The 12500-nt window shown below is 40.9% G+C and overlaps 1 protein-coding gene across 1 annotated transcript in view; it reads left to right on the forward strand.

Moving 5' to 3' along the window:
- The window catches only part of LOC311041025 (target of Nesh-SH3-like), a gene marked incomplete at its 5' end in the record, with an annotated part of 759687 nt that extends 757330 nt beyond the window's left edge, over nt 1-2357 (forward strand). The window contains one exon of the mRNA XM_084051462.1: nt 1670-2357. Within this exon, the coding sequence (XP_083907588.1) occupies nt 1670-1785 (116 nt within the window). The 3' untranslated portion in view covers nt 1786-2357. The remainder of the gene's footprint in view (nt 1-1669) is intronic.
- Between the last annotated feature and the right edge of the window lie 10143 nt (nt 2358-12500).

Here is a 12500-nt window from a genome sequence, read left to right on the forward strand (position 1 = left end):
CGTTCTTCCGTAATTGTTTCCAAAGTTAGTGGGAGGGACCCGTTTTACCAAAAATGGCAAAAATCACGAACGAAACGTCCAATCGATCCCAAATTTGAATCATATGTCGAGGGTTATTTACTCAACGAGTCCCCAAAAGCATATCCACTTTGACCCATAGGGGGCGCCACAAATGCGCAAAATGGCACCGTTTGATGCAAAAACATGATTTTTGGGGGGGTCAGTCCCTTCAAAATGAATCAAGTGATCTCAGGAGTGACGTGACAATGTAATTGGCGCAGTCTCCGACGGTATTCCTCCCGGCGTATTACTCGAGTCCCGACCGGCGTTGGCGCAACCACACTTTGCAATTGCCAATTGCGACGCGTCTAGTTATTATTATTATAGATAAACAATACTTTCAGCCAGGTCTCCTCCCACAGTTTTTATCCCCTAATGTTGTGCCATATGTCAAAATGACCGTCTAAATCGGGAATCGTGCGCGTGTATAGGGCTAAGAGATTGGTTAAATAGTTTTATTGATATTGATTTATTAGTGCATTAAATTGCCCCATCCACTTTAATGTAAAAGTGAAAAAACTCAAATTCAAGTATTTTTTTCTCAGAAACCGTAAGAGCTAGAGTTACTAGATTTGGAGGAAAGGTTCATAATATTGTCTGAAATTATTATAAAAATAATTAAACCAATCGGCCTGATGGTGGCGCTATAAAAGCCCCCTTTACGTTTTGGCCTTTTCGCCCATTTGCGTCTGGATAGATTTTCCGCCATTTTGAATTTTCTTCAAAACACACTTTTAGCTCCTCCTCCCATATATTTTGTCCAAATTTCACAAAAATCGGTACACATGATCTCTGGACCCATGCGATAATCTGGACCGAAACAGAATTTTGATAGTCCATACCGTTCGTCCGTAAATGGCTTCCAAAGTTAGCGGAAGGGGCCCGTTTTACAAAAAAGGCCACAAATCACGAACGACACGTCCAGTCAATCCCAAATTTGAATCACATGTCAAGGGTGGTTTACTCAACAAATCCCCAAAAGCATTTCCACTTTGATCCATAGGGGGCGCCACAAATGCTCAAACTGTAACCGTTTGATGCAAAAACCTTATGTTGGGGGGATCAATCCTCTCAAAATGAAACGCAAGTGATCTCAGGAGTTATGTGACAATGTAATTGGCGCAGCCTCTGATGGTATTCCTCCCAGCGTATTCCTCGAGTCCCGACGGCAGCGATCCGCGACTCGCGTCGGCGCAACCACACTCTGCAATTGCCCTGAATTGCGACGCGTCTAGTTACTAGTTACTTTTCAGATATAAACTATGATATAATGAAACATACATTAACCACTATTTTAACCCTATTTTATACCTAGGCTATTTGAAAATAGTAGATCTACAAGCTCACAACGCGTCGCATCGCAACGCGTTGTGAGCTTGTAGATCTACTATTTTCAAATATTTAGTACTTTTACTTTTGGTACTTTAAGTACATTTTGATGCCAATACTTTTGTACTTTTACTCAAGTATTTTTTTTATTCTGGACTTTTACTTGTAACAGAGTATTTTTATATTGAAGTATTGGTACTTTTACTCAAGTAAAGAATCTGAGTACTTTTTCCACCACTGCTACCAGGCGGCCATATTGTCGTGTTTTTGTGTGTTCCAGGTTTCTACCGAGCGGTCAGACAGCAACCGGTGCATTTCGGACAGATCGGCGGACAGTCTCACATCAACTACGTCTCCTGGTATGAATGTGGAACGCCCATCCCCGGGAAGTGGTAGGAAGGAAGGACCCTCCTCCTCCGGCATCAACCAACCAGACGAGCAGCAGGCAGGCGTCCACGGAGGAGCCCGGACGAAAAATTTCACACACTTCAGTCTATTAACGCTTCAGTGGTTCTCAAACGGTTTCATTTTCAAGGACCCCCTCGTTTGATGTTCTAGAGGCCCCACGGACCCCCCATCACTCTGAAAGTGTACGCACGGAACCAAATGGACCCTTCCTTTTTTGGTTCCATGTGTACACTCTCACAGTTACATACCTGTAAGGAGTAGATAGCTGGCAACTATCACCCATTTAACTCTTTTACTGACAGTCAGTGGTTCTCCACTAGATGGCGCTGTTCGCTAAAGGAAAGATGGGCAGTGATTGCTTCATAGTGTGTATGGACATACATATACCCCCCCCCTCCAACTCAACATGTGCCGTCGTGGTGTTCTGAACTGGGCTTAAGAGCAAGAGAACGGAACAGAACATAGGGTACATACACACATCTCCGTTTGCGACCGCTCCGCGTCCGTTTCCGTTCGCCGGAAGTCCCATCCACTCCCACTACGGTCCCGTTTTTTTTTAACATGGGAGTGGATGGGACTTCCGGCGAACGGAAACGGTATGAAACGGACGCGAAACGGTCGCGAACGGACATGTGTGTATGTACCCATAGAAAGATAACGTCACAAAACTGTTTGACTGGGAGCCCCCATATTTTACAAAGTAAAGTAAATAGTGACCTTTATTTTTGTTTTATTTGTTTCCAATAAGGGATTATGAAACTTCTATGCAGTGGTGGAAAAAGTACTCAAATGTTTTACTTAAGTAAGAGTACCAATACTGCAATATAAAAATGCTCTGTTACAAGTAAAAATCCAAAATTAAAAATGTACTTGAGTAAAAGTACAAAAGTATTGGCATCAAAATGTACTTAAAGTACCAAAAGTAAAAGTACTAAATATTTGAAAATAGCCGATCTACAAGCCCACAACGCGTCGCGATGCGACGCGTTGTGAGCTTGTAGATCTGCTGTTTTCAAATAGCCTAGGTATATAATAGGGTTAAAGTGGTTAATGTATGTTTCATTATATCATAGTTAATATCTGAAAAGAAACTAGTAACTAAAGTTCTCAAATAATTGTAGTGGAGTAAAAGTACAATATTTGCCTCTGAGATGTAGTGGAGTGGAAGTAAAAGTATTGGAAATTGGAAATACTCAAGTAAAGTACAAATACCTCAAAATTGTACTTAAGTACAGTACTTAAGTAAATGTACTTAATGTACTTCCACCACTGCTTCTATTTATAAATACTTACTGTACTAGCAGAGCAATCCTGTTAAATATTTATCAAGCAAACAGGGCCACACAGGAAACAGGAAACAGGAAACATGGAGTTAGCGCTGCTTCCTGCAGTAGCTAGATATATTTTTATGTGTAGAAGGAAGGGAAGCTGGCTCCCTCCTGAAATCATTATTTTCATAAAAAAAATAAACCTTTGTCGTTGATGCTATTTATGAATATTATTTTCATAAATACATACATTGTTATTAAAGTTATTTATCTAAAGGCCTCGGATGTACAGAAACGTTGTACCTGGGAGCTGACCAGTACAACCACAGTGTGTTACTGTTGTACTGCAGGGAGCTGACCGGTACAACCACAGTGTGTTACTGTTGTACTGCAGGGAGCTGACCGGTACAACCACAGTGTGTTACTGTTGTACTGCAGGGAGCTGACCGGTACAACCACAGAGTGTTACTGTTGTACTGGGAGCTGACCGGTACAACCACAGTGTGTTACTGTTGTACTGGGAGCTGACCGGTACAACCACAGTGTGTTACTGTTGTACCGGGAGCTGACCGGTACAACCACAGTGTGTTACTGTTGTACTGGGGAGCTGACCGGTACAACCACAGTGTGTTACTGTTGTACTGGGAGCTGACCGGTACAACCACAGTGTGTTACTGTTGTACTGGGGAGCTGACCGGTACAACCACAGTGTGTTACTGTTGTACTGGGGAGCTGACCGGTACAACCACAGTGTGTTACTGTTGTACTGGGAGCTGACCGGTACAACCACAGTGTGTTACTGTTGTACTGGGGGCTGACCGGTACAACCACAGTGTGTTACTGTTGTACTGGGAGCTGACCGGTACAACCACAGTGTGTTACTGTTGTACTGGGAGCTGACCGGTACAACCACAGTGTGTTACTGTTGTACTGGGAGCTGACCGGTACAACCACAGTGTGTTACTGTTGTACTGGGGGCTGACCGGTACAACCACAGTGTGTTACTGTTGTACTGGGGGCTGACCGGTACAACCACAGTGTGTTACTGTTGTACTGGGGGCTGACCGGTACAACCACAGAGTGTTACTGTTGTACTGGGGAGCTGACCGGTACAACCACAGAGTGTTACTGTTGTACTGGGGGCTGACCGGTACAACCACAGTGTGTTACTGTTGTACTGGGGGCTGACCGGTACAACCACAGTGTGTTACTGTTGTACTGGGGGCTGACCGGTACAACCACAGTGTGTTACTGTTGTACTGGGGGCTGACCGGTACAACCACAGAGTGTTACTGTTGTACTGGGGAGCTGACCGGTACAACCACAGAGTGTTACTGTTGTACTGGGGGCTGACCGGTACAACCACAGTGTGTTACTGTTGTACTGGGGGCTGACCGGTACAACCACAGTGTGTTACTGTTGTACTGGGGGCTGACCGGTACAACCACAGTGTGTTACTGTTGTACTGGGGGCTGACCGGTACAACCACAGTGTGTTACTGTTGTAGTACAACCACAGTGTGTTACTGTTGTACTGGGGGCTGACCGGTACAACCACAGAGTGTTACTGTTGTACTGGGGAGCTGACCGGTACAACCACAGAGTGTTACTGTTGTACTGGGGGCTGACCGGTACAACCACAGAGTGTTACTGTTGTACTGGGGGGCTGACCGGTACAACCACAGAGTGTTACTGTTGTACAGGGAGCTGACCGGTACAACCACAGTGTGTTACTGTTGTACTGGGAGCTGACCGGTACAACCACAGTGTGTTACTGTTGTACTGGGAGCTGACCGGTACAACCACAGTGTGTTACTGTTGTACTGGGGGCTGACACATGTTTACTGTGAGGGTTGAGGTTATAAATTAATAAATAAAATGTCTTTATGTGTATATGGTGAGAATGCATTATATTCATATATTGTTTTGTGTAAACCTCCATTTAATGGCATTTCTATCTCTGGGACCCCAATTTATATTGTAAAATCAATGTTAATGTAACTCTGAGAGTGTAACAAATGGAACCAAATGGACCCTAACGGGTCCATTTGGTTCCATTTGTACACTCTCAGAGTTACAGACCCATAAGGGTCTATTTGGTTCCTATCCATCGTTTAGCTGGGGATAAGGATAAGGATAAGGATCCATGTCAAGGACCCCCAAAATGACATGTATTTGGCCGCGGACCCCCATCTAAAAATATATGTTCCAGGGACCCCCGGAAGCAAAGATTCGAGTTAAAAATGTTCGCTTTAAAACCCCCCCAGAACAGAAAACATTGTCTATATTTTTTCAAAAATGTTTCAACAAATAGCAGATGTACATCTGCTATTTGTAGCAAAGATTTGAGTTACAAATGTTCGCTTTGAAAAAATATATACATTCAATGATTTGCACAATTTTTCAAAAATTGCTTTACTCTATGCTGTATTCATGTTGACATAAAATATGATTGAGATCAAGACCATATTGTCTTTTGTATTAAAGTGTCCTTTTATAGAAATCAAGACCATATTGTCTTTTGTATTAACCCATTAAGACCTGGAACTGTGTCATTTTTAGATTTGAGCTAAAAAAGCATTATTTTACACTTTGGGCTATTCAAAAATAGCAGATATACAAGCTCGTAGCCTGAAACGTACTCCTAACAGGTTTTTGGGGGGACGATTTTGGCCTCCACACTTAGTGATTTTTTCGGATTTAACTTTCGTTTCGGTAGTGACCAACTTTCGTTTCGGTAAACGTTTCGGTAAACCCAATGGTGAACTTACTAAGTCCAGAGCTCGATGAATGTTAGGGTACAAAAAAAAATGTCACTACAAAGTACTACCAATCAACTCTAAATTGCCTGAAACGTACTCCTAACAGGTTTTTGGGGGGACGATTTTGGCCTCCAAACTTAGTGATTTTTTCGGATTTAACTTTCGTTTCGGTAGTGACCAACTTTCGTTTCGGTAGTGACACAATGGTGAAAAAAAAAGATTTACTAAGTCCAGAGCTCGATGAATGTTAGGGACGAAAAAAAAGTCACTACAAAGTACTACCAATCAACTCTAAATTGCCTGAAACGTACTCCTAACAGGTTTTTGGGGGGACAATTTACCGAAACTTTCGTTTCGGTAAAAAGAAAATCGTTTCGGTAAAAAGAAAATTTACTAAGTCCAGAGCTCGATGAATGTTAGGGGCGAAAAAAAAAGTCACTACAAAGTACTACCATTCAACTCTAAATTGCCTGAAACGTACTCCTAACAGGTTTTTGGGGGGACAATTTACCGAAACTTTCGTTTCGGTAAAATGCCTGAAACGTACTCCTAACAGGTTTTTGGGGGGACGATTTACCGAAACTTTCGTTTCGGTAAAACGTTTCGGTAAAAACAAAATGTACTAAGTCCAGAGCTCGATGAATGTTAGGGACCAAAAAAAAAATCACTACAAAGTACTACCAATCAACTCTAAATTGCCTGAAACGTACTCCTAACAGGTTTTTGGGGGGACGATTTTGGCCTCCACACTTAGTGATTTTTTCGGATTTAACTTTCGTTTCGGTAGTGACCAACTTTCGTTTCGGTAGTGACACAATGGTGAAAAAAAAAGATTTACTAAGTCCAGAGCTCGATGAATGTTAGGGACGAAAAAAAAGTCACTACAAAGTACTACCAATCAACTCTAAATTGCCTGAAACGTACTCCTAACAGGTTTTTGGGGGGACAATTTACCGAAACTTTCGTTTCGGTAAAAAGAAAATCGTTTCGGTAAAAAGAAAATTTACTAAGTCCAGAGCTCGATGAATGTTAGGGGCGAAAAAAAAAAGTCACTACAAAGTACTACCATTCAACTCTAAATTGCCTGAAACGTACTCCTAACAGGTTTTTGGGGGGACAATTTACCGAAACTTTCGTTTCGGTAAAATGCCTGAAACGTACTCCTAACAGGTTTTTGGGGGGACGATTTACCGAAACTTTCGTTTCGGTAAAACGTTTCGGTAAAAACAAAATGTACTAAGTCCAGAGCTCGATGAATGTTAGGGACCAAAAAAAAAATCACTACAAAGTACTACCAATCAACTCTAAATTGCCTGAAACGTACTCCTAACAGGTTTTTGGGGGGACGATTTTGGCCTCCACACTTAGTGATTTTTTCGGATTTAACTTTCGTTTCGGTAGTGACACAACGGAGAAAAAAAAAAAATTTACTAAGTCCAGAGCTCGATGAATGTTAGGGACCAAAAAATAAAAGTCACTACAAAGTACTAACATTCAACTCTAAATTGCCTGAAAAAATATGAAAGTGTCCTTATATAAATCAAGACCATTCTGTCTTTTGTATTAAAGTGTCCTTATAGCAGTGGTTCTCAAACTTTTTCATGCCAGGGACCCCCAAATTGACACTTATTAGCCCGCGGACCCCCATTTGAAAAGATAAGCCAGGGACCCCCCAATAAGAGAAGGTTTTTACGGCTCTCTAGCAGTGATTCTCAACCATTTTAATTTCAAGGACCCCCCGGTTTGACATGCATTAGGGCTACGGACCCCAATTTAATGGCATTTATACCTCTGGGACCCCAATTCATATTGTAAAATCAATGTTAATGTAACTCTGAGAGTGTACAAATGGAACCAAATGGACCCGTTAGGGTCCATTTGGTTCCATTTGTACACTCTCAGAGTTACAGACACATAAGGGTCCATTTGGTTCCATTTGTACACTCTCAGAGTTACAGACCCATAAGGGTTCATTTTGTTCCTATCCATCATTTAGCTGGGGACCCCCTGGAACCCCCTTAAGTACCCCTGGGGGTCCCCGGACCCCAGTTTGAGAACCAACGCCTTATAGAAATCATGGCCATATTGTCACTAGCGCCTCCCTATGGTTGCACAAGGGAGCCTTTTGCACCCCCACACCCCTTGTCACAAATCTGCTGAGTTTTGCACTATTGTCAAGTCTGCCTGGTTGGTTGCTTGTTTCTCTCGCACAAGCAAATACCTGGCAACCAGCGTTGCCAGGTAATTTGCTTAACAAGCCAAGTCTGCTTGCTTTGCCGCCATGCATTTCCGCATGTATTCATAGATCTAGTTGCTTATTTCTCTCTCACAAAACTGGCAGCACCAGTTTCACTGGTGGTGAAAGAAACATGGCTCAGATTTAGTTAGCATGTTATCAACTGGAAATGATGAATGTATAGGATATGTTTGGATGTTATCTTCTATAAATGATGAATGTAGGATATGTTTGGATGTTATCTTCTATAAATGATGAATGTAGGATATGTTTGGATGTTATCTTCTATAAATGATGAATGTAGGATATGTTTGGATGTTATCTTCTATAAATGATGAATGTAGGATATGTTTGGATGTTATCTTCTATAAATGATGAATGTAGGATATGTTTGGATGTTATCTTCTATAAATGATGAATGTAGGATATGTTTGGATGTTATCTTCTATAAATGATGAATGTAGGATATGTTTGGATGTTATCTTCTATAAATGATGAATGTAGGATATGTTTGGACGTTGGAGAGACATCTATGGAGATTCAGGATATGTTTGGACGTTGGAGGACATCTATGGAGATGCAGGATATGTTTGGACGTTGGAGAGACATCTATGGAGATGCAGGATATGTTTGGACGTTGGAGGACATCTATGGAGATGCAGGATATGTTTGGACGTTGGAGAGACATCTATGGAGATGCAGGATATGTTTGGACGTTGGAGAGACATCTATGGAGATTCAGGATATGTTTGGACGTTGGAGAGACATCTATGGAGATTCAGGATATGTTTGGACGTTGGAGGACATCTATGGAGAAGCAGGATATGTTTGGACGTTGGAGGACATCTATGGTGAGTACACAATGTTATTAATGTGCAGAAATGGCCGCTGTGCCACTGTGATGTGAAAAAGTACTCAAATGTTTTACTTAAGTAAAAGTATTAATACTGCAATGTAGAAGTACTCTTGTTACAAAGTCTGGCGTTCAAAATTGACATGAGTAAAAGTACAAAAGTATTGGTATCGAAATGTACTTAAAGTACCAAAAGTAAAAGTACTGAAATGTTTGAAAATAGCCTAGATATAAAATAGGACTAAAGTGGTTAATGTGGGTTTTGTAATAAAATAATTTATACCTGCAAAGTAACTGATAACTAAAGTTTTCAAATAATTGTAGTGGGAGTAAAAGTACAATATTTGCCTCTGAGATGTAGTGGAGTAGAAGTAAAAAGTACAGAAAATTTGAAATAATAAAAAGTAAAATTAGTGAACATCTTGACTTAATCACAGTACTTAAGTAAATGTACTTAGTTACTTTACACCACTGTCCAGTACATGTACTTGAGTTAAAGTACAAAAGTATAAAATGTAGGGGAGAGTGGGGTCAAAGGTAAAGACTTATTCTGCACATGCTCAGTATAGGGTCCTCATGGAATGGTAGAGGTTTGGGTTGTGTAGTTACCTTGCCATGATGTAACTCCAAAGGTGGGCAAGAAATAAAAAATAATTGCTCCATTGATTAGAAATTGATAATTCAAAATATGCTCCTCATTGACTTACATTGTACGGTGAAACAGATCTCAAAGTCTCTCTTTTAGCACATAAGCGAACACAAACATAGCTGATTCAGACAATATAGAACATCATCAAACCCACTACTGTTTGTTTTTTTAAATAAAAATGTCAACTTCCTGTTGATTTTGCCATTTTTAAAAAGTATAAAACCTGGACTGGATCCGCGGATCCGGATCCAGATCTTCAAATAGTAAAATCAACAGGAAGTTGACATTTGTATTAAAAAAACAAACAGTAGTGGGTTTGGTGATGTTCTATACTGTGTGAATCAGCTTTGTTTGGGTTCATTTATGTGCTAAAAGAGTGACTTTGAGAGTAATGTAATGTAACAATGTAAGTCAATGAGGAGCATATTTTGAATTATCAATTTCTAATCAATGGAGCAATTATTTTTTATTTCTTGCCCACCTTTGGAGTTACATCATGGCAAGGTAAATACACAACCCAAACCTCTACCAAAGTGGTCTTACCCTTTAAAGTATCAAAACTAAAATGTCCCATTTCAAGTTTTCAAATGTTTTTAATATAGCAGATCTACAAGCTCTGTTCTGTGAGCTTGTAGATCTTCAGCCCATTTGAAAATAGCCGATCTACAATGCGTCGCGATGTAAATTGTGAGTAAAAGTACTAACACTTACTTACTTTTGGTACTTTCAGTACATCTTTATACCGATACTTTTGTACTTTTACTCAAATAAATGTTGAATTCCGGACTTTTTACTTGTAAGGGAGTAAGTAGTCTAAAGTATTTCTACATTGCAGAATTGATACTTTTATTTAAGTAAAAGATGCGAGTACTTTTTCCACCACTGGTTATATGAACAGAGCTGACTATGATATTGGCTGGAGGTGGGTTACATGGCCAACGTGAAAACACACACACACACACACACACACACACACACACACACACACACACACACACACACACACACACACACACACACACACACACACACACACACACACACACACACACACACGTGGAGGTGATCTTCTCACATGGCGGGCTGCTCTTAATATTCCGTTCAGAGCAACAACAGGTGCTTTTATTTTATGTTTTATGGTGATGAGTCGTGATGCTTTTATTGTGAAAGCTGAGCTTCAGGGATGTTTAGAATGTGAGTGAGGAACGTCCAATCTGATCATGGCACACACACACACACGCACACACGCACACGCACACACACACGCACACGCACACGCGCACGCGCACACGCACACACACACGCACACGCACACGCACACGCACACACACACACACACACACAACATTGACAAAAAAAACATCAGATCTACAAGCTCACAACGCGTCATACACATTCGTTTCCCATGTTACCAGGCAGTGCCCAACGGTGGTGCAGCTTTTCTTTGCTTGCCGGTGTTTGTAGTTCACTTGATTCACCTTGCAGCGTTGACTCAATGAAAGAAAACTACAAACATGGTGGTTATTCTGGTGTGTGTAGTTCATTTGACTGACGTCGCAGTGTTGACTCCATAATAGTTATATATAATGTGGCCAAGAGAAGATTGCTAAAGTGTGGCGGGAAAACTACCGTAATCTTTTTAACTGTGTTAAGAGCAATGCTGTGGTAATTGATTATGTTGATCTATCCCCAAACATGGTAGTCAAATCAGTTGATGTTTCTGATGCCATCAAGCTGCTTGACAACAACAAGGCTTGTGGACTGGACTGTATTACTGCAGAACACCTAAAGTATGCCAGCTATAGGCTCTGTCCGCTGCTTGCTATGTGTTTCACAGGCCTCATGGTTCATGGTGTTCTTCCTGAATCCATTACGTCTGTTCTGCTGGTGCCTGTCTTGAAAGACAAGGCTGGGAAGCTAAATAGCATGGACAATTACAGACCTATTGCCCTTGCCAGTATCTTGTCTAAAATATTAGAAAGAATTCTCCTAACTAGGCTGGAGATGTTTGTTCTCACTACTGATAGTCAGTTTGGGTTCAAAAGAAAACATAGCACTGATGTATGTATATATGCGTTAAAAGAGATAGTTGACAAATACAGAATTCAGAATTCTACTGTATTTTTATGCTTTATTGATGCCTCTAGAGCTTTTGATAGAATTAACCATGCAAAGTTATGAAATTGATTGATAGAGGTGTTCCAAGATATTTAGTTAGAATACTGGTCTTTTGGTACGTATGCCCGTCAGATGTTTCAGGTAAAATGGGGCAATTGCATTTCTGAACCATTTCATGTCAGTAATGGCGTACGCCAAGGAGGGATTTTATCCCCCGTATTGTTTAACGTTTATATGGATGACCTATCAATACAGCTACATGGGTGCAACACTGGCTGTCTTGTGGGTGACACTGTTGTCAATCATCTCATGTATGCAGATGATTTGGTTTTATGTAGTCCATACAGTGCTGGCCTTCAACAATTATTGAGGATCTGCACACAGTATGGTAAAGACTTTGACATCAAATATAATGCTAAAAAAAGTAACATCATGATCGTGAGAAGCAGAGAGGACAGGAAAGAATCCTTCCCTGCTTTTCAATTGTGTGAGAGTCCTCTTTTAGTATGTAAGGACATTAAATACCTTGGTCATGTCCTCACTGATGATTGGATGGACGACAGAGATATCTATAGACAATGTAGAAAAACCTATGGACAGGCCAATATGCTGCTACGGAAATGTTCTGTGTGTTCTGTTGATGTTAAGTGTTCACTGTTCAGAGCCTATGTCACACCTGTGTATACGGCTCATCTCTGGTACTCTTACAGGGTGAGGAGTTTGCAGAGGCTCAGTGTGGCGTATAACGATGCCATGAGGTTGTTACTTATTCCATTTGTGGCAATAAATGGTGTTCTTAATCTACTAAGACGAGAGTG

The sequence above is a fragment of the Gymnoscopelus microlampas genome, assembly GCF_963454915.1.
Source record: "Gymnoscopelus microlampas genome assembly, chromosome: 24".
In the NCBI taxonomy this organism is placed as follows: domain Eukaryota; kingdom Metazoa; phylum Chordata; class Actinopteri; order Myctophiformes; family Myctophidae; genus Gymnoscopelus; species Gymnoscopelus microlampas.